The 23,696-nt window shown below is 43.3% G+C and overlaps 1 protein-coding gene across 1 annotated transcript in view; it reads right to left on the bottom strand.

Moving 5' to 3' along the window:
• Positions 1 to 23,696, bottom strand: part of CSMD2 (CUB and Sushi multiple domains 2) — a 689,877-nt gene that overhangs the window by 60,759 nt on the left and 605,422 nt on the right. Inside the window, exons 45-51 of the mRNA XM_015467054.3 lie at positions 22,233 to 22,313; positions 21,619 to 21,732; positions 13,331 to 13,519; positions 10,784 to 10,930; positions 7,660 to 7,848; positions 1,335 to 1,520; positions 110 to 304 (exon numbers count right to left, since the gene is read on the bottom strand). Of these exons, the coding sequence (XP_015322540.1) occupies positions 110 to 304; positions 1,335 to 1,520; positions 7,660 to 7,848; positions 10,784 to 10,930; positions 13,331 to 13,519; positions 21,619 to 21,732; positions 22,233 to 22,313 (1,101 nt within the window). The remainder of the gene's footprint in view (positions 1 to 109; positions 305 to 1,334; positions 1,521 to 7,659; positions 7,849 to 10,783; positions 10,931 to 13,330; positions 13,520 to 21,618; positions 21,733 to 22,232; positions 22,314 to 23,696) is intronic.

Raw genomic sequence — 23,696 nt, 5'->3', positions numbered from 1 at the left:
TCCCTGGCTATACCCCACTCTTCCCCCTCCCCAATTCAGCCCATGTTATGAGACAGTTGGAGTTGGAGGCACTGTGCCAAACTTGCCCACCCTTTCCTCCTGGGCTTACTTTGGCAGGTGGGCATAGAGTTGTCAAGGCTCCATTTGCCATTGGCCTGGCAGTGGATGACCCTTTGGCCGGTGTAGTAGTAGCCAGGGTCGCAGATGAGCATCAGCTGGGCCTGGAACTGGTACTGTGTCTCGAAGATGAGCCTCCATCGACCATGTTCCACACTAACGCTGCTGATGTCAGGACAGGTCACAGCTGGGGAGGTACAAAGCAGAAAGGAGGATTCATTCATTAATTACGGACGACACTGGCGAGAGCCCAGCGTTGGGGAGTGGGGGACCATAATGCAGTCCTGATGACTCTCAGAACATTCAGTCCCCAGGCAGATGTGGTCTATGAATGAAGTGAGCTGGGTGGGGAATGTGGCACACGACTGGGGTGGCAGATCTGCCAAATTAAAAAAAAAATAGGGGGGAGGTGGCACTGTGTTGGTTTTGATTGTGGATGTGAGACTGCAAATTCCAGGTGGTCAGATCTACCTCTTCCAAGGGAAGCTAGAAATAGGATTTTTGTGTAAAAGTCTTCTGACTTAAAAATGTTAGAAAGAAATTCAAACTATTTATTTTATTTTTAATCATAGGGTAATTGCAATATTGTGATGCTTTTCACCATACATCAACATGGATTGGCCATAAGGTTACAAAATATTTTTATAAAGCACTGCACAGGCCGAAGAGCCAAACCAAAACCAAAACAAAAAACCTTGTATCATCAGACTGGATATAGCCCATTAGGCTGCCCACTGGCCTTCAAATTGAACAGTACCTCTGTTGTTTTGGAGAAGGAAATGGCAACCCACTCCAATATTCTTGCCTGGAGAAGTCCATGGACAGAGGAGTCTGGCAGGCTACAGTCCATGGGGTCACAAAGAGTCGGACACGACTGAGTGACTATCACTCACTCGTTCTGTTGTTTTAGAGTCTTGTGATCAAAGGACATTCACGTTGATTTTCTAATACTTTTTACATCTAAGAGTAAGTGGACCAGTCATCCTGAGGTTCTGTGATGGTTTATGGATACATCTCAGAGAACAGTGGTCTATCAATGTTTTGAAGCAATTTCAAATGGAACCCAAGTTGGTAGATGGAGATATCCACTTGTCTCAGATCTGAGTCCCAGCCTCTCAGGGCATGTTTTTCCTATTTCGCTCACTCCTTGCAGGAATCTTTTCAGCTGCTTACCCAGTCCCCCCGACATACCCGCCTCCCCTACCCAAAGGACTCACGGACACACTGGGGGGGTACATTGCGATTGCTCCACAGGCCTGTCTCCAGACACTCTGTTGTGGCTTCAGCACCTGCCTGGAGATGGTAGCCTTCACTGCAGCTGTATACAGCCTTGGTCCCCACTGTGTACTCTTTGCCAAACACCATTCCATTCTTGGGGGCCTCAGGAAGCCCACAGGAAAGAGCTGGCAGAGGAGAAAAATGTCATGAGCCTGTCTGCTTCAAGATGGTGTTCTGAGAACATATTTTTATTTTCCCTCTCCCTTGAGGCCCTAGTAGAATGATAGTAAAGACTAATAAAAGGGAAAAGCCTCATAACAAAGAAGAAATGGGAAGATAATCAGCAGAGGAGATGGAAAAAGAAACTTTGGAAGATGAAATGCAGATAGAAATGCGTCGATGGATTAAATGGAGTTGAGAAGCTGCAGCACAAAATATATACAGAAGGGACCTATGAGGTGAGACCAATTTTCCATCCCTCCACACAAATACAGTGGAGAGGCAGCCAGGCAGCCATTTTCCAAACTGTGGCTCAGATGGTAAAGCGTTTTCCTACAATGCAGGAGACCCAGGTTTGATCGCTGGGTTGGGAAGATCCCCTGGAGAAGGAAATGGCAACCCACTCCAGTATTCTTGCCTGGAAAATCCCATGGACGGAGGAGCCTGGTAGGCTACAGTCCATGGGGCTGCGAAGAGTCGGACACGACTGAGCGACTTCACTTTCAAGAAAACAAAAAGAAAGGAAGGAAGGAAGAAAAAGAAAAGAATCCCTTTGAGAGAATTGGGGATGCTCAAGTAGGAGCAGGTATCCCAGAGTAAGCTCTTTTAATTCTTAGATATAAAGGCTCCCACCCTCAAGGCTGACCCTCTGCCTGCTTATCTCTGCCATATACTCAGTTTGATAGGGACAGAGTAAAGAGACATTGACTATGCTAAAAGCCTTTGACTGTGTGGATCACAACAAACTGTGGAAAATTCTTAGAGAGATGGGAATACCAGACCACCTCACCTGCTCCTGAGAAATCTACATGCGGGTCAAGAAGCAACAGTTAGAACCAGACATGGAACAATGCACTGTTTCAAAATTGGGAAAGGAATACAACTAGGCTCATATAGTCTATGACAAGGTATATTGTTACCCTACTTAATTAACTTATGTGCAGAGTATATCATGTGAAATGCTAGGCTGGATGACTCACAAGCTGGAATCAAGACTGCTGGGAGAAATATAAACAACCTCAGATGTGTAGATGATACTACTTTAATGACAGAAAACAGAGAGGAACTAGAAGCCTCTTGATGAGGGTGAAAGAAAAGAGTGAAAAGGCAGGCTTAAAACTCAACATTCAAAAAACTAAGATCATGGCATCTGGTCCCATCAACTCAATGGCAAATAGATGGGGAAAAAGTGGAAGTAGTGACAGATTATATGTCTTTATTTTCTGCAGACAGTGATTGTAGCCATGAAATTAAAATATGATTGCTCCTTGGGAGAAAAGCTATGACAAACATAGAGTATTGAAAAGTATTGAACATCACTTTGCTGACAAAGGTCCATATCGTCAAAGCTGTGGTTTTTCCAGCCCTGCGTATGGATTGAGAGTTGGACCATAAAAAAGGCTGCGTACCAAAGAACCAATACTTTCAAACTGTGGCACTGGAGAAGACTCTTGAGAGTCCCTAGGACTGCAAGGAGATTAAACCAGTCCATCCTAAAGGAAATCGACCCTGAATATTCCCTGGAAGGACTGATGCTTAAGCTGAAACTCCTATACTTTGGCCACCTGATGTGAAGAGCCAACTTACTGTAAAAGACCCTGAGGCTGAGAATGATTGAGGGCAGAAGGAGAAGGGGGCAACAGAGGATAAGATGGTTGGATGGCATCACTGACTGAATGGACCCGAGACTGAGTAAACTCCGGGAGATAGTGAAGGACAGGGAAGCCTGGCGTGCTGCAGTCCATGGGGTTGCAAAGAGTCAGACACGGCTTAGCGACTGAACAACAGCAACAAAAGGGACTCAGTTCAGTTCAGTTCAGGGACTAAGTAGGTGATTAAATGGTTAATCCCACTGGAGGACTGTAAGTAAAGAAAAACACATGGGCGGCTCCTATAAGTTAGTGATCACTCGAGAAAGCAGGTTTGCTTATCCACAAAACCAAGTGGGCTTGCTTAGCAAAAAACCCATGCAACAGAAGCATAAGGCATGCCCCCAAATAATACAACTGGAGGCATGAGACCCACATCCTGCCCAGTGAGCTCAGGAAGTTAAGTGATTCCAAGACTATGCTCCTCTGGGCACACTAAAACAAAAATATAAAGAAAAGGCGGCATTATACTACAGCCTGAGATGATTTACCATTTTTAGTATAGATGAGTGCCTTTTTGCTCCTTTCCATTGTGCCATGACAGTCCCGGCTTGAACATATAAGGACGAAAAAACTCCCCTGCTCACCACGGAGGAAGAGCTGATGATGGAAACGTGACATCTACTCAAGAATGAGGAAGAAGGTGATCTTCTCCCCCTCCCCACTTTCCCTTTCATTATAAAACTGTAGCTCACTAAGTTCTTGGGGCATGGCATCCTCTCACCTGCCTGCTTGTAAGCCTCATGAGCGTGCTATTCTAATAAGTCACTTCTTATCTATCACTTTGCCTCTTGCCAAATTCTGTCTGCAGAGACATGAAGAATCAGAGCTCCTTGGAGCCACCATGAAATGCCACCTAGTGCTTTCAATTCAACTTCTTACTCATGGGAGAGACCTAGCAGGCAAGGATGGCTGTATATAATAATAACAAAGGTAACCCACATCTTTGTCTGGAAAAATCAACCTTGCCTTTAAAATATGAGCAAAGACCACTATACATATGAAGAAAACCAGCAGCGTGAAAGAGATAAACAAAGATAAGACTAATAATAGAAAAGGCTCCTTTAGGAAAGAGAGCTAACTCGGGTAACAGAAGACTTACAGTCTTTAAACCCCTGATTAGCAGGATCAGATGCTCTAGAGGGAGCTCAGGATGGAGAGCAATGGGCCGCCCCCTCAGCCACTGCAGCCTCCCCAGCAGTGCACCGTGAGGGGATCCATGATGGGAAAGAACAGGATGCTGGCCCTAGAGAGCTATTGAGAAAGTCAAGGTGACATACAATAAAATGAGAAGAGTGCTTTGAAAAGAGAGCAAGCTGAAAGTGAGCAAGGAAGGGCCCTTTTAAGTTAAAAACACCATCAACAAAATAAGCATTAAAAAGGAGTGGCAACTGGAGACAAAGGTATGGCTGCCTGCCATATATCAGGAAACACAGGATGTTGCAGCCCTCAAGTCATCCACTCCTCCACCACTACAGTCACCCCCAGGGGTGGGCTCTGAGGAAAATCATGATGGAGACAAATAGGCTGACTCCTCTGCCCCTGCAGCCACCCCAGCAGTGCACCTTGAGGGGATTCAGGATGGGAAAGAAGAGGATGCTGGCCCTAGATAGCTAAGGTGCATATCAAAGGAATGACTTCAATGAGCCCTGACTTCTGCATCTTCCCATATATAGAAGGGCTTCCTCCACCTGCCAACGCAGGAGACACAAGAGGCAGGTGCAATCCCTGGGTCAGGGAGATACCCTGGAATAGGAAATGGCAACCCATTCATGTATTCTTGCTTGGAAAATTCCATGGACAGAGGAGTCTGGCAGGCTACAGTCCATGGGTCACAAAGAGTCAGATGCAACCGAGCATGCACATATATTAAAGAACACTAAACTTATTAACCTGAGGTGCTTGCTTTTCTTTAATTAACAGTAATCTTTTGATGTTCTGACTACCTGGTTTTTATTGCAAAAACTCATATATATCCTGGCTCCTCCCTTGCCTCTTCAGAACAGTCCCTCAGAGCTATCTGAAAGGCTGTCTTCTGAGCCTAAGTCTGCTGTATAAAACACAATTCTCAACTTTTAAGTTGTGAAATAAAATTCATATTTTATGACAAGAAAAACTTAAAAATTTTCTCAGCCCTTTGGCTTCCTCTCTCCCTCCCCATTAGCGTGCACAGTGATCTGCCCTATGCATCAGTGAAACCTCCCCTTTGCTCAATAAAGAGCAACATTCTCCTAGCATCAACAAGTTGTTGTTCAGTCACTAAATCGTGTCCTACTCTTTGTAACCCCATGGACGGCAGCACGCCAGGCTTCCTTGTCCTTCGTTATCTCCTGGAGTTTTCTGATTCATGTCCATTGAGTCAGTGATGCTATCTCATCATCTCATCCTCTGCTGCCCCCTTCTCCTTTTGCCTTCAATCTTTCCCAGTATCAGTGTCTTTCCTAATGAGTTGGCTCTTCATATCAGGTGGCCAAAGTATTGGAGCTTCAGCTTCAGTATCACTCCTTCCAATGAACATTCAGGGTTGATTTTCTTTAGGACTGACTGGTTTGATTTCCTTGCAGTCCAAGGGACTCTCAAGAGTCTTCTTCAACACCACAATTTGGAGGCACCAATTCTTCAGCACTCAGCCTTATTTATGGTCCGACTTTCATACCTGCACATGAGTACTTTGGTAAAGCATAGCTTTGGCTCTACAGACCTTTGTTGGTAAAGTAATGTCTCTGCTTTCTGGGAAAAATCAGAGACAAACATATGCTATCTATGTTTGTCATAGCTTTCCTTCCAAGGAGCAAGCATCTTTTAATTTCATAGTTGCAATCACTGTCTGCAGTGATTCTGGAGCCCAGGAAAATAAAATATGTCACTGTTTCCACCTTTTCCTCATCTATTTGCCATGAAGTGATGGGACCGTGAAGGTGACTGGTAAATTTTTCTTTCTTTTTTATAATGCAGTACACAATGCTGAGAATGTGAGAGGAGAGACCACATGCTGCAGTGGAATTATAAGAGAAGAAAAGCTTTCTGGGCAGCAAGGAGTGTCAAAAGCTGTAGACTTTATATAGGTATGATTCAATAATCTCATTTCTGGGGATTTATTTTAAAGAGATAAATATGGATGTCCCCAAGGACAGAATTATAAGGATTTAAGCAGAAGCACTGTTTATAGCAGCAAAAAATATGGAAGTTCAAATGACCAACAATAGGATGATACTTGAACAAGTGAGTTTTTCTACAGTGCTACAGATCATTGCAAATATTGATAACAAAGTGTATTTAATCATGTAATAAATGCTAACAAAATATGAGAGCTTTGTCCACCAATAATGCCATTTTTATCAATAATATATGAAAGACCAAAGGAAATGTTAAAAGTGGTGATTTCAATTGATGGGGTTATAGGTCTTTTATACTTTTCTTTTGCATTATCTATAGTTTTTTTCTTCAGATCTCTAGTATGAATGTATATTGCTTTAAGAAAAAGAAATTCCACCAATGACCGAAAGCAATGCATGTGAACTGCCTGGTGTGCATCAGGCGCTTGATCACTGCTGATTTCGCAGGTGGTGGTCAGTGTATCAGGCGCTTGATCACTGCTGATTTCGCAGGCGGTGGTCACTGTTCACTCTGCTCCCCCCGCAGCTCGTCTTCTGCTACCTGGCACGCTGCTTCAGACACCGTCAGTTGTGTGGCCTATTTTGTGATCTCTCTTGTTGTCTGTGGCTTTGCAAATGCTCTTGCTGTTGCCTAGAAAGCTTTCCTTGCCAGTGCCTGGCTCTTGACTTCTCTTGTCCTATGAGCCCAAGTGACCCCTCTTATGGGAATTCCCTAGCTGTCGAGGAGCAGGTAGGTCCCCTCTTACCCCTGGGCTCCCCCAACCCCGTTTGCACTCCTGATACAGCACTTCCTTCCTTCTTGCATTTCTGTGCTACATATCTATCTCCCTAAAGAAATCAGTCCTGAATATTCATTGGAAGGACGGATGCTGAAGGTGAAGCTCCAATACTCTGGCCACTTGATGGGAAGAGCCGACTCACTGGAAAAGACCCTGATGCTGGGAAAGATTGAAGGTGGGAGGAGAAGGGGACGACGGAGGATGAGATGGTTGGATGGCATCACTGACTCACTGGACGTGAATCTGAGAAAACCCCAGGGAAGAATGAAGGACAGGGAAGCCTGGCATGCTGTAGTCCATGGGGTCACAAAGAGGACAGGACTTATCAACTGCACAACAACAACCATCTCCTTCTCTGCTCCGAAAACACCGAGGCTTTGTTTTACACATGTGTATATCTCTAGGGCTTCAGACATTATGGATCCTCAGTACATGTTTGCTGAAAGAATGAATTAATCATCCATGAGTAATCCCACATTTGGAAGTGATTGGTCCTGGGACAAGCCCAAGTTGTGGGTAGGACCCAAGCACCCAGTCTCCTCTCTCCCACCAGCTTCTTACCTTGACAGAGAGGAATGGCCTCACTCCACAGGTGGTAGCCCTGGGGGTGCCGGGTACAAATGGCCATGCTGTGTCCCACCAAGCGGTAGCCGGCATTGCAGCCAAAGTGGATGGAGCCTCCGGGCTGGGTGCTGGTCTGGCCCAGAAGGAAGCCATGGAGGGGAGCCCTGGGCAGGCTGCAGTAGGGAGCTGCATGGCAAGATGAGGGTCAGGGACCGTGTGCAGCGGGAAGACAGAGGTGGCCCTTCTTCATGCAGCCCCCCACCCTCCACCCCCCGCCTTGCTTCTCCCCTTCCTTCCCATCTTCACCACTGCCAGGTCAACTGCTAGTTAGGACGTCGATACTGAAAAGCAGTCAATCAATCTAGGACAGCCAAAGAAACGAAAATAAATGAAAGGAAAAGAGAAGGGAAGAGAAGGAAAAGAAAGGGGGAGAAGGAAAGGAACAACAAGAGAAGAAAGAAAAAAAGGAACAGTTCTATGAAGCCCTGGGTCACCTTTGGGTCTGGAGGCAGCACAGGTTGTGCAGCTAAGTTCAGGCTCTCAAATCCTGCTAGCTCCCAAAAAGACACAGAAAACAATCTGATGTGCTTGGTTTCAGAAAGATGTGACTGCAGGGCTGAGGCCTCTGGAGTCAGGGCTGCGCTTGAGTTCCACTGCCCAACTTTCCACAGGTCTGTGACGTGAGACAAATCTCTCAGGCTCTTTTAGCTCCACTTTCCTCACCTGAACGTTGGGATTGGCAATGTCTTCCTCATAGGTTTTGGGATAATTTAAATGGGATCTCGTCTGTAAAGCCCCTAGCCTGGTGCAGGGCACTCTGTGCTCCGTAAATGGTCCGAGTCCTGCTTTCTGTTGTGTAGGGGGCTGGAGGGGGAGAGGGAGTTGTGGCAATCCAGGACGTGAAACCCACAGTCCTCGTTTCCCCTTGACATACAATTTCAATTTATTTCATTCATTTATCCAACAGACAGACATCAAGTGTCTCTTACATGTCAGGTGCTGTTCTAAGTGCTGGGAATACGACAGTGAAGAGAATAGACGAAGACCCCAGCCTCAGAGACCTTGCAACACAAACCTCTGCCAGGGAGCCTCAGGGGGAAGTTCTGTGAGGCCAGGAAAGAGGGCTGACCAAAGGAGCACAAAGAAAAAGCCCGTTCATCTGCTTTCAGCATCCCTGGTGCGGGATAAGTCAGGACGTAGATGCCAGGACCCTTCCTGTGTCTGCTGGCCTCTTACGTGATTACATCCCTCAGCTGGTGAAACTGAAGTTCTCAAACCTCCCCTTCCGAGGCAGATGCCCTCCTTTGCTTCTGCTTTGCCGACTGCATCCTGTTTATGTGGGATCCACAGGTCTACCTCAGTCCCCAGCAAGAATCTCAGTTATAAAATATACTTAGTCACGGTGATAGAGGCGTGGGCAAATTACAAGATTCTCCTGTGTTTCCATTAAGGACTCACTGTTTCACCATGTAATTAATTTACTTTCTGCAGTGGCATATGTATTATAAGTGACTCATTACCCACAAACATGTGATTAATCTTTAAAAACATCAAGCCAAGGGCAACTCCTTAATGACTTCTAGTTCAGGGGGTAGCAATCGGCACAGTGAAATGCTACTAAATTGCTTTATTTCTCTTTTGTGTTAGTAGCTGCTAGGAAATCAGCCTGAATCCCCCTGACAGTAGCTTAAGGTTTCTTTTCCACCAAGAAGAACTGAGACCTGAAGAGGCTAAGTGACTTGTTTAATAATCATTCAAGTAGCGGCTGATGCAGCCCAACTAGCTAAAGGGCGTGAAGCCACCCTCCCTCTTGTGTGTATGTGGGGGGAAAGGAATTGGGGTCTACTTTGCAGAGGAAATGGACTCTGAGAACGTAAAGCTCCTCCTCTTCCCAGGCTCCCTTCAGCTTTCCTGGTTGGCCCTCACCTGGAGCCATCCCTACTCAAGAGTTTCTTAAGATTTCTAGCTTTATATAGCAATAAAGCTAGACCAGCTAAGTTTGAGCTGGTCTTCCAAGTGGGCAGCCTGCGCAAAGAGATGGACTGAGACACAAGAGGCAACTCAGGCTACGTTTTGACATCCCTCTTAATCAATATTCTTTGAAAATTTGCTCAACATTTGTTTGGAACACAGGCCAAATGCAGCTTCCCTGATGGCTCAGATGGTAAAGAATCTACCTGCAATGTGGGAGACCCAGGTGTGATCCCTGGGTGGGGAAGATCCCCTGGAGGAAGAGGGCATGGCAAGCTACTCCAGTATTCTTGCCTGGAGAATCCCATGGACAGAGGAGCCTGATGGGCTACTGTCCATGGGGTCACAAAGAGTTGGACATGAATGAGCGACTTTCAGTTTCTTCCAGGCCAAATGCAGCCAGGGAAAGAGTGCTGTGAGAGGACTAGCCCCTGGTGGAACTGGCTATGGTCTTAGGTAATTCATTTCTGCTCCCAAGCTCACAGAACGGGCCAGCAGCTCAATGGACCCACTACCCTGCAACATGGGCAGCAGGCAGTTTTTCAAGTTTTCTTTCCAATGATAGACAGTAATCCCCAGATGGGAGTTCAGTTAACCTTGATTTTCTCTGCCTCATTACCTTTCTAAGGATAGTTTTGTGTCCTGGCAGATAGTTAGCTGGCGTGGCCCTCAATCTGACTCTGCCTATGAGACGTGGCTCACAGAGCACAAGAGAGGCTCCTGGACTGGGAATACAGCCCACTGTTTGCTGCTTGTCTAATATCTGCCAGTTGGAGACCCACATCTTTAGGATTTTCTGGTTTTAAGGGACTTTTATTAACATTTCAACAGTGTTAGGGACAGGACCACCTATAGGCATTATTAGCTCATATATGATAAACTTGTCTAAAAGACACAGGTTGGCAGTAGGAGCAGCAAGAAGGAAAGGTTAAAAGTGGGGAGGTATAGAGAGAGGAGAGGTGGGATGTCAAGGATACTCTGCAGCTATAGGTGAGAGAGACTCAGTGGAGGAGAAAGGCTGCCGGTCTCCAGGCTCGTGGAGAAGCTACACCGCAGTCGAGAATGTGGCCCATGGCTTATTGTTTTGGGTGAGAAACTTAAGGGGCTCAGGGGCTGTGGCCCTTCCCATGAGTCCTTATGTTTCACTCACCTGAATACCGAATCTTAAAGCCCTTCCGGTTGTAGGCATGGTCAGACGACCAGCGCAGGTAGACGGAGTTGCTTGAGCTGGTGACAACCAGGGGGGCCGAGTAATTCCCACTGAGGGCTTTCAGCAGAGGACTCTGTCCCGAGGGCCCTGCGGGAAGATGGTGGACACGGGATCACAGACTATTGCGGTTACCAGAGATACTAACCTTGATGCCTTAAACGTAACCGCCTTCCATTTCCCCCTCCTCAAGTGAAGACGTGAAGATTTGAGACCGAAACTCAGCACCATCATTGGTCTGTCCACTCCTCTCTCGCATCCACAGGCCTTGCGCGAGGATATCTTCCTCCTGAACCCTAAAGCAGGGATCGAAGAAGTCCCTGCCAAAGCAGAGTGGTTGGCAGGTGAGATGACATCTATTTGCTATCCTGGGACCTGCCCAAGGTCAAGATGCTGGTTAATGGAAGAGCTGGTTTTCAACCTGGGAACTTTTTCTACCTCACCGTCTTACTTGTGCCTATTAAAAAACAGCTCAGGGTCTGCCAGGTAGGAAAAAAAAATATGAATGAATATATAGCAATAAAGCTAGAGGAAACATCAGGTCTCAGTGTCATAAATAACACAGCTCCCCAATATTCCTTCCCAGGGCTCTTCCAGAAGGGCCTCCCTCTTCTTTTTTTTTTTTCCACCTTAAATGCCTGGAAGTGCATTCCAAGAGGGCCGATTCAAGGGCTGCAGAGTACAAAGCTGGATAATGCAAAACACAGGATTTATTATCCTGCAAAGAGCCCTGAGTGATAGTTCTCATATGCGGCTGAGACAGCGCTTGGGAGCGTGGGAAAAGTGATGGACCGTATTACACACGGGAAAGTCATCAGAACTGCTGTGCCAGCTCTGACGGAAAGGGTCAGATGGCTCAGAGAAGTGGCATGCTGGGATGGGTCTGCTGTATTAGACCAGAACACCCACCAGCTGACTCTGACCTTCAGAAGGATCTGGGGGACACATCATTTCCTAAAGCAATAAGAAATGCACTGCGGAGCGGGTGAGGACCAGCATCATCAACAACCTGAGTAATAGCTATCCTCTGTAGGCAGAAACTGATGGGAGGAGATGCTGTCTCAGAGCTGGGCTTCCCAGTATTGATGGGAAGGAGAGGAGTCTAAATGCAGAGGCCAGGTGGAAGCACTGAGCAATCAGGAGAAAGGCTGGGGTGATTACTAAAATGGGCAGCAAAGTTGGGATGGCAACCAGGAGGGCCTGATCTATAGGCTCAATGGAGATGGATCACAGAACGTGATGTTCCTCAGGGCAAGATAGATGGAGAGCCAAAAACAAATGAACATATGAACGAAGCAGATCATGAATATATAACCAAAAGGGCATAGAAAGTTCCAATCACTGGAATAATTTGGAGACTTGAGCCAGAATACTTTGGCTGAAGGAGAGGCTGGGTCCTGATGACACAGGTCCTTGCAAAACAACACCCATGTATACAGTGCTGATTCCCCAAGTCTTTATCCCAAAAGACCTACCACTAGTAATTCAGATAACTGAATATTGGAGAAAAGGGAATGTCTGGATATTTAGAAGACTTCTGTATACAGAGCATGTGAATTCAATGCTGCTACCTGGAACCCAAAGGACTCTCAAGGCTCCTTTGTTACAACGGGGTTAAATATGGCTAGAATTGGTAAGAAATGGAGTCTTATTTCCGAAACTTAACCCCATGGAAGCCTCAACTGCAGTAACTATGCCAGACACAGCAGCCTCATTAGAGTAGATTATTGTCGCCTTGGTTATATGGAATGCAGGTACTGATCTAGCAAGGAATTCTTTTCTATACCCACCAGAAAGGAGAATCGTAAGCAATTTGCATTTACATGAAATAAACAACAGTATACATCCGTGTCTTGCCCCAGAGCTATGTTAATTCTCCTTCTCTGTCATAATGTAGTAGGAAGATATGTGGACCATCTGGACTTCCTGCAGCATAGCTTATTGATTTACTATGTGGATGACATTGTATTAACTGGATCTGATGTGCCAGAAGGAACCACCAGTACAGATGCCTTTGCAAGACACAGGTACTCCAGAGGGTGAGAGAGAAATCCTAAAGAATCAAGTGAACTTTTTAGGGTCCTATGGCCCAGGGCATGCTGAGACATTTCCTCCAAATTAAAGAGCAGGTTATTGCATCTTTACCCTCCTACCACCAAGAAGGAAGCACAGTGTTTGGTAGACTTCTTTGGGTTTTGGAGGCTGCATACTCTTCACTATGACCCATTTACTGGCTAACATTCAAGGTGCCAGCTTTGTGTGGTGGCTAAATTTAAGGGAGGGTGTTATAGAAGGTCCAGGTTGCAATACCAGCAGCCCCATTGTTCGGATCATATAACTCATCAATTTTTATGGTACTGGAGTTTCTGTGGTAGAGAAAGACCTTGCGTGGAACATCTGGAAAGTCCTAACTGGAAGGCTGTGTCATAGATTCCTAGGGTTTAAGCCAGTCGGTACCGTCTGCAGCGGGGAACGATTTAATTTACTTACCATCAAAGATCTCAAACTCATCATACTGCTTCTCACTGAGAAAGTACTCCACTGTGATGGAGATGTTATATTCGGGCTCCACTCTCACCAGCCAAGAGCAGATCTGGAACTGGGGATAGCTGCCAGGGTAGCTCTGACTCAGGATCACACCTGTGGAATCCGTCAGAAGCTCATTCGTTGGGCAGTGCACTTGGAGAAAGAAAGAGAAATACCAGGTATGTGGGATGGAGGTGGAACGAATGCCAACACAATGGCTCGTCCCTGGGGTAGAGGACAACCACTGGAAAGCCAGCCGGCATTTGAGCACATCAAGCAAAATTCCGACACCCCTCCTTATACTGCTCCGTGGTGTGAGTTGGTCTCTGATTCTGTGTCAGTGCCACTGCATTGCTGAGACTCAGGCTTGGCCAGTTGGCTGGAGTCACTTGTTAACTCACATGTGGGGATGATACATACATACAGACAACAATAAGGCATCCTCAAACCCAAGAGTTAACTGGATTTGATTTATACAGAGTATAGGGCGGAGGTAAGCACATGGGATTTTGAGTCTAGTCAAGGCTATGGTTGTTCCAGAAGTCATGTATGGATGTGAGAGCTGGACTATAAAGAAAGCTGAGCACTGAATAATTGATGCTTTTGAACTGTAGTGTTGGAGAAGACTCTTGAGAGTCCCTTAGACAGCAAGGAGATCCAATCAGTCCATCCTGAAGGAAATCAGTCCTGAATATTCATTGGAAGGACTGATGTGAAGCTGACGCTTCAATACTTTGGTCACCTGATGCAAAGAGCTGACTCATTTGAAAAGACTCTGATGCTGGGAAAGATTGAAGGCGGGAGGAGAAGGGGACGACAGAGGATGAGATGCCTGGATGGCATCAACGACTCAATGGACATGAGTTTGAGTAAACTCCGGGAATTGGTGATGGACAGGGAGGCCTGGCGTCCTGCAGTCAATGGGGTCACAAAGAGTTGGACACGACTGAGCGACTGAACTGAACACCTGGATTTAGAGTCCATCTCTGTCACTTACTGCCTATGTGATCTTGAACAAATTACTGCCTTTCTGTGCAAATGCTTCTCCATTGCCAACCCAGAAAGATAACTTGTACCTTACAGTGCTGTTGTATTATACCAAATGTCATATATACACATATATATGTTATGTTATGTAATTATATATTAAGATTATATATGATATGATATTATACATTATATGATACTGTTATTTCATTATATATTAAGATTATATTATATATACTATATATTATAGTATTAAACTAAATAATCTATGTAAAGCATGAAACATATAGCCTCCATAAATTGTAGCAATGATGACTATGATTATACCAGGAACAGAAGGAAACAGCCTAGCATGTGGGATCCAGTTTCCTGACCAGGGATGGAACCTGGGCCCCTTCACTGGGAGTGTGGAGTCTTAGACACTGGACCACCAGGGAAGTCCTATGAAGTTCTTTTTAATTTCAGATTCTTAGAGAAATAATTTACATACAATAAAATGCACAGATTTTAGGTACAATTTGCATTTAGGCAGATGTATACACCTGTGTAACCACTACCACAATCAGAATACAGATTATTTCCATTGCCCCGGAAAGTTCTCTCATGTCCCTTTGCAAACAGTATGATCTGCCCCAATGCTCCAGGGAATCAGTGGTGCTATTTCTATAAACACAGAGGAGTTTTGCTTGTAGCAGAGCTTCATGCGAATAGAATCATATATGTATTATTTTTTGGTCCGGTTTCTTTTGCTAAATGTCGTTTTTGTAGGAGTCGACTGATGCTGATCTATGTATCACCATTTCCTTTGTTTTTATTGCTCTCTAGCAATCATGGGACAATTTGCTTATTGATTCTACTGAGGAACATTGGGGTTGTTTCCATTTTTGGATTATTACAAAATTAATATAAAAGTCTTATTATGGATATGGGTTTTCACTTCTCTTCAGTAAATAACTAGGAGTAGAATTGCTGGGTGATGGGGTAGATGCATTTATCTTCAGAAGAAACTTCTATCCGTTTTCTAAAGTGACCAGAAAGATTTTATATCTCAACCAGCAACATATGAAAATTCTAACTGCTCCACATTTTTTCTAACCCTCATACTGTTAGTCTTAAATTTAAGCTATTCTAGTGGGTGCACAATAATATTTCATTATGGTTTAATTTGCATTTTCCTTGTGACTAATGATGTTGAGCATCTTTTCATATATTTACTGGCCGTTCATTATCTTCTTTTACAAAGTGTCTGTTCAAGTCTCTTGCATATATTTTCATTGGATTGTCTTATTACTCAGTTGTAAAAGTTCCTTACGTAGTCTACATTCAAGGCCTTTTTAAAAATATGCATACTCTGAATATCTTCTCTTATTCTGCAGTTTGTCTTTATTTTTTACATTCATTCCTCTTGGCTTTTCCTTCATGTGTTTTTAATTTGCTTTATCATCTGCATATATACTTATATATCTCTTTTAATGAAATTAGCCTATTTGTCATTTTGAAATATCTCTATTTTTAGTAATACTTCTTGCTTGCAGTATTATTTGAAATTTCTTTATGTTTCTTATGTTTACCATTTTTATGACATATCTTTTTCTCTTCTTTCATATTTCATATCTATCTGGTATTTATATTTAAAGTGCAACTTTTGTAGCAAATAAATAATTACTCTTTAAAGCCTCTAAACTTTTGCATGGTGTTTTGCAACAAAAACTCATCAATATAACCGTATTATACAAATAATATGTTAATCGCTTATTCTTGGTCATTGACAGAGATGTTGAAGTCTACCACCATAATTGTGAATTTGTCTCTTTCTCCCTGTAATTCTATGAATTTTTCCTTTATATATTTCAATACTATTGTTAGGTACCGAGACATTTATGACTCTTACATATTCTTGATAAATTGTGTTATCAGCATGAAATACTCCTCTTTATTCCCTTTAATGCTTTCTGCCTTAAATTCTATTTTGTCTAAGATTCGTTTTGCTACACCAGATTTTAGAGGTCAGTACTTGCTATCTATTTTTTAAAAAATATTTTGTTTCAGATCAGGGATGAATGATACCCTAGAGAGGCAAATGAAGATATTCAATTCTAAGTTCATGGAAAGCCTATAACTAGACTTTGAAATTTTTACCAATCTAAAAATCTCTGATCTCTAATTAGCAGTTTGATTCAATTGTATTTATCATGGTTGCACATATATTTGCACTTAGTTTTGCTATCTTATTTTTTGCAATTTTTGTTAACCATGATTTTTAAAAAATTTCTCCTTTAATGTTTCCTATTGGATTAACCATAGGGCTTCCCAGGTGGCTCAGTGGTAAAGAATCTGCCTACCAATGCAGGAGCCACAGGAGTCACAGGTTCGACACCTGGGTCAGGAAGGTTCCCTGGAGGAGGAAATGGCAACCCACTCTGGTATTTGCCTGGGATAATCCCATGGACAGAGGAGCCTGGATGGCCATAGCCCACAGGGTTGCAAAAAGTTGGACATGACTGAATGACTGAGATGCAAGCATTGTATTAATAAAATTTTCTTTACTCTCATTATTTTCGATTATGGATTTAGAATGTATGCATACTGTGGCATACATAATTTAAGAAAACTATGTATAAGTTTAAACATTGTATTTAAATGTATATATTTTTAATAATGTACATGGTTAATCAATATTTATGATTTTCCTCAGCAAGAAAGGGTCCTTAACTCATTTTTTCTTTCTTCTAAATAAGTTCTCCAGTGTAATTTATTTGTCCAGTTGTCTTCTGATTTTTTATTTTCTACAGTCTACATAAACATATCTACTACTGTATTTTACTGATTTCTTGTTATTGCTGTTCAGTCGCTCAGTCGTGTCTGACTCTTTGTGACTGCATGACCTGCAGCAAGCAGTCCGTGCAGAAACACTGATATCTTAGCTTATTGTTAGTTTTTATATCCGAATCATTCTACCTGTATTCATTTTCTTGCTGAACACCAAAAGAAAAAAATGTATAAATTGGACATCATCAAAATTAAAAACTTCTGTGCTTCAAGAACCCCATTAAGAAAGTGAAAAAACAATCCACAAAATGGGAAATAATTTTTGAAAATCACACATCTGATTCAGGACTTGCATTTAGAATATATAGATAAATCCTACCACTCAATAATTAAACAGATAGTTGCTAAATGTGGTAGATATTTCTGGGGTTTACCAATATCACATTTTCTTTTATTTCCTGAGCATATAAAAAACTTCACTTTCCATCCATGTGCCTATTTCTGGCCAATGAGATGTGAGTAGAACCATGAGTGTCACTTTGGGGCTGAGGAAGTGAAAAGCCCTTATGCGAATGTCCATTTCTGTCTTCCTTTGCTGCAACGGAGGTTGGAAGAGCGGGCCTAGATTTCAGACAGCAGCACAAGAGTCAAGCAGCCTGGATCATGGAGTTAGCAGCTCTATAGAGTTATTTGGATTTCAGAAAATTTTTTGAAGAAGATATAAACTTTTGTTGTGTTAAACCACTGAGATGTGGGGATTGCTTGTTATTGAGTAATGTACTGAAGTGTATCCTTTAATTATGCTTTTAGTAGGGCAGTAACTACTTAGTCCTTGTGTATCTGAAGATTTCATTAATTCATTCTCACTCTTAACTGATAATTTAGCTGGGTTTATAATTTCAGTTTACAATTATATTTTCTGCTGCATTTTATCTTTTGGTAGGTATTATTTTTGATTCAATAGTGCTATGAGTCTGATTTAGCTTTTATCCATGAAAAGATAAATATATATTTAAATATAATGCTTTCTCTTTATCCTTGATATTCTATAATTATACTGTAGATTTTTTAGGTTTGAATTTCACCAAATTTTCTATGTTGCCATAGCAAGCCTTCAAGATAACAAGAAAAATGTCTTATCCTTGTCAGAGAAGACTAGGACTTCATTGGAAAGGCATTATCTGAGGCAGAAAAGAGAAGAATAAGCCAAAAGATAAAAGAAAGTTATACAATGAAGTGGTTATGAATGGAAAATGATCTCTATTAAGGGACTGGAAGATAATATAGTTAAGATGGCAGTGAGACCCAGACTGGCCCATGGATTCAACTCAGTCTCTATAAAAATCTCAGTTCATTTCTTTGTAGATATTGACAAGTTGATTCTAAAATTCAGGAAATTCAGTAGACTCAGAATATCCAAAATAATCTTGAAAATGAAGAACAAAGTTGGAGAACTCACACTTTTTGATTTCAAAACGTATGACCAAGCTACAGTAATCAAGATGGTGGAGTACTTGCATAATGATAGATTCAAGAGAATAGAATTGAGGATCAGGAAATAAACCTTTCAATTTACTTTTCTGTGTCCCTGGGGCTAGCCTGGCATGGTGGATCAACTATACTCCAATAAAAATTGTCTTAAAACCCCAATTCATAGTCAATTGATTTTGACAGGGTGCCAAGACAATTCAATGGGGAAAGAACAGTCTTTCCAGCAAGTGACGCCAGGACAATTAGATATCTATACACAAAATCACGAAGTTGGACTCCTACCTCACACTATATATAAAAATGAACTCAAAACAGATAAAGTCCTAAATGTTAGAGCTAAAACTATAAACTCTCAGAGGAAAACACAGACGTAAATCTTCTTGACCTTGGATTAGGCAATAGTCTTAGATATGACACAAAAAGTACAAGCACCAAAAGAAAAAATACATAAATTGGACATCATCAAAATTAAAAACCTCTGTGCTTCTAAGAACACCATCAAGAAAGTAAAAAGACAACCCACAAAATGGGAAATTTTTTAAAAAAAATCACACATCTGATAAAGGACTTGTATCTAGAATATATATAAAAACTCCTACAACTCAATAATCAAACAGATAAATAACAATCAAAGATGGGCAAAGGATCCGAATAGACTTTTCTTTGTGCAAATGAACAATAAGCACATGAAAAAATGCTGGAAATCTTAGCCATCGGAATATGCAAATCAAAACAATAATGAGGTACCCACTACACTCACTAGGATGGCTGTAATTAAAAAGACAGGTAATAACTGAGAGGACATGGAAAGATTGAAACCCTCATACAATGCTGGTGGGAATGGAAGATGGTTCAGCCACTATGGAGGATACTCTGGCAGTTCCTTAAAAGCTTAAACATAGAGTTACCAATTACCATATGACTTAGCAATTCTACTCCTAGATACATACCTAGGAGAAGCGAAAACGTATGTTTCACATAACTTGTACATGAATGCTCATAGCAGCATTATTCATAATAGCTACAAGTGGAAACAACTCAAATACCCATCATCAGTGAGTATATAAACAAAATGTGGTATGTATACAATGGAATGTGTGCGTGCTAAGTCACTTCAGTCGTGTCCGACTCTGCGACCCTATGGATTGTAGCCCACCAAGCTCCTCTGTCCGTGGGATTTTCCAGACAAGAATACTACAGTGGGTTGTCATGCCCTCCTCCAGGGGATCTTCCCAACCCAAGGACTGAACCTGTGGCCCCTGCATTGCAGGCAGATTCTTTACCACTGAGTCATGGAGGAAGTCCACAATGGAATATTACTGGGCAAAAAAAAAGGAATGAAGTGCTGATACATGCTACAACATGAATGAACTTTTAGAACATTATACTACATGAAAGAAGGCAGTCACAAATGACCACACATTGTAGGAGTCCATTTATATTAACCTAGAATAGGCAAATTCAGAGACAGAAACTGGTTTGGTGATTGCCTGGATCTGAGGGGGCTGGAAAGAAATGGGAACTGACTGTTAACTGACTGCAAGACTTCTTTTTTGGGGGGGGGGTGATTAAAATGTTCTAAAATGGATTGTGACAATGGTGGCAAAACCCTGAAGGTGCTAAAAACCATTGATGCATACACTTAAAGTGGATGGGCTGCATGCATATGAATTATACCCTGATAAAGCTGTTGTTACAAAAAAAGACTATGAAGGGTCATACTTTGGGAAGCCAGCATGACACCGAGTCCCAGAGGAAAGCATGAGGCTGAGAATGGAGAGTAAAGCAGGAAGACTGGAGCCACGTAGACATAGAAACAGAGCCAGAGATGATGAGAAACTAGGGCTGGAGCTAATCAACGATGAAGACTAAAGTTCACTGTAACTGGGGGCTGGTCATCTGGTATGTGGATGGGTCAGCTCAACTGAAATAGATCCTGAATTTCTCAGTATATCAGCAGCCTGATTCTGGGGCTTGTGGTCCCTCTCTTCCTCGATAACAATCCATATTACAGATTCTCCCTACTCTTGTTTTCTTAGAGATGGAGGAGAAGCTGACCTGCTTCTCCATAGGCTACTAAATATCTGTTGGTAGCAACAGCACTAGAAGCAGCAGCAGAACTAGAAACTCTAATAAGAGGCCACACCGAACAGTGACTACGGGCCAGGCATAGTTCCAAAGTGCTTTACACTGCTGACTCATGTAATTCCTCATAACAAGGCCATGACATTAGTAATATCATTATCCTTATTTTGGAGAAGGAAATGGCAACCCACTCCAGTATTCTTGCCTGGAGAATCCCATGGACGGAGGAGCCTGGTGGGCTACAGTCCAAGGGGTCGCAAAGAGTCGGACACGACTGAGCGAATAGTCTTATCCTTATTTTACCAATTAGGCACAGGACAGTTAGGTATCTTGCCCCAAGTCAGATGCCTCGTGAGCGGAAGGTATTGTTTTGGGGTGTTAGCTGGGGTAACTTGGTGAAGCGCATCCACCTTCAGTCATCACTCCACTGGAATAAAGACAACTGCGGTCTCTTGGTTGCCTAGCTCAGCACACAGGGTTTTGGACACACCTGTACTCCAGTAAGGCAAGGTTGGTGTGTGAGCCTCAACTCCCACCAGAGGTCCCATGACCTCCTTCCATTTCCAGGGAGTGTCAGTTAGAAAAAAGGAAGGAATTTCCCTGATTAAGATTCTGCACTTCCAATGTAGGGGGTGTGGGTTCAATCCCTTGTCAGGGAACTAAGATCCCACCTACCTTCCAACAAGGCCAAGATTTTTTTTTTTTTAAAGCAAAAAGGACAGAAATAAATGAGGCCTCTATGGCCAATTCAAAGCCCTGGATCTAGAAGCAGGGCAGAGAACCTACCTAGAACACTCACTCACTCATTCCAGCATTTGCCAAGTGACCTCTTACTTCACGGGCAGGGGCTGGGAATACAGAGAAAGGAAAACAGGGGCTCTGTTTTGGAGAAACTCTAAAGCATGGTTCACTGCAATTACCTTCACATATTGGGGGCGGCCCTTCAAACTGCAGGTAAGTTCCAAGTTTGCAGGTCAGGATTTCATTCCCCACTAAGGTAAATCCAGGGAGGCACCGGTAGCGTACGATGTCACCTGTCAAGGAGAGACCAATATGGGGATTTCCTGGAGAAGACTGGGTAGGGCTGACTGGCACCCCTTAGTACCACTTGAACCCACTTCCAGGCAAGATGATCAGTGACGGGGTGTGTTCTGTTGAGTGAACAATTAGCTCATCTCCAATCGAATGACACAGATGACCACAGCTCCCCTCTCGCAGCTCAGCTGTGTTGAGCCTAAGAATGGTCCACGATCCAGGAACTTTTTATAGTGTCCTGTATGGACTTATTTCAAAAGACATCCTGACTTGAATCATGGAAGAAAATCTCTTTTCTAGCTCCTCTGGCTATGCATGGCTAAAACAAAGAGTGACTGTATTTTGAGTGAACCTCAGTTGACAGAATATCAACCCGTTTGCGTTGAGTCTATTGTTCCTCTTCATGGACAGGAGAGAGAGCTGAGCCCCACTGGCCAGAACTGCCCCCCACCCCGTCCCTCCTCCCCAGCCCAGTCCTTGCTGGCATGGGAGATGTTACCTATGTTGAATTCTTCATTCTCTGTGACAACTTCAGCATTGGGGAGGATGGTGGGAGGAGGGCATTTGGTGAGTGGATAAGCTGAAAAGACAAGAGCAGACAAGTTGATGTAAGAGCATCACTCTTGGGACACGTGGTCATTCACTAGTTCAGCACCTCATGTTTTCACTCCTCATCTATCCACACAGCAGATGTTAACGAGTATTTATCTGCACACAGGAGAAAGTCAGCCAAGTACTATCTTGCTTATCTGCTGCCATCTTTTTGTTGGTTTGTTTGCTTTTGATGCAAAAACCAGGAACCAAATATCAAGACTAATGATAAAGGAGAGAGGATATAAGAAGTTGGTGACAGGGCCCAGTGCTGAAGAGAGGGGAGAGAAGCTACTGTATGTCAGTATATTGTAGATCTGTATAGTCAAAGCTACAGTCTTTCCAGTAGTCATGTACGGATGTGAGCGTTGAACCATAAAGAAGGCTGAGTGCCGAAGAATTAATGCTTTTGAATTGTGATACTGGAGAAGACTCTTGAGAGTCCCTTGGACTGCAAGGAGATTAAACCAGTCAATCCTAAAGGAAATCAACCCTGAAGATTCACTGGAAGGACTGATGCCGAAGCTCCAATACTTTGGCCACCTAATGAAGAGCTGACTTATTGAAAAGGACCCTGATGCTGGGAAAAACTGAGAACAAGAGAAGAAGTGGGTGGCAGAGGATGTGGTTAGCTAGTGTTACCAACTCAATGGACATGAACCTGAGCAAACCCCGGGAGATAATGAAGGACAGGGAAGCCTGGCGTGCTGCAGTCCATGGGGTCCCAAAGAGCTGGACACGACTTAGCGACAGAACAACAACAACTGTATCTCAGGCACTTTCATGCTTTGTCACCTTGAATTTTCACAATAGCAGATTCCCCTGTGAGGTGTTCTCACTTTACTTATGAGCAAGTTGAGATTGAGAAAGGTTCAGTTACTTCTCTAGGGTCACACAGGAAGTAAGTGGCACAGGCAGGGTTTGAATCCAGGTTTGGCTGCTCTCATATCCCATGTTCTTTCCACTAGTCACCATCTAAATGCTCTGTGTGGTCTAGGTGAGGGCCAGCACGATTGCTAATTTCTCTTTTGACCTTGGGCCAAGTGCTGTGGCTTCAGTGGATTTTCTAAACCGACAAGCATCTCCCTCTGGGCAGAGACTGGCCTATGCGTGGAGGGTATCACTGAGGCCAAGTTCAATGTGGGCTCGTAACTAGGCTGCCTTTCATTACCTGGCACATGGTTGAGCACTGAGTGTTAGTCAGCTGCTGTTGCCACCACTGTTGTTATTATCTCTGAAAACACTTCAACTCTTGCTGTTTCGAAAAATAGTACTCTCTTTTTTTTTGAAATTTACCACTGGCAACACTTGCATGCTCAGTCACTCAGCTATGTTCGACTCTTTGCGACCCCATGGACTGTAGCCCATCAGG

The sequence above is a fragment of the Bos taurus genome, chromosome 3 (assembly GCF_002263795.3).
Source record: "Bos taurus isolate L1 Dominette 01449 registration number 42190680 breed Hereford chromosome 3, ARS-UCD2.0, whole genome shotgun sequence".
NCBI lineage: Eukaryota > Metazoa > Chordata > Mammalia > Artiodactyla > Bovidae > Bos > Bos taurus.
The sequence above is the reverse complement of the archived record's forward strand: the minus strand, read 5'-3'. Positions and strand labels throughout refer to the sequence as shown.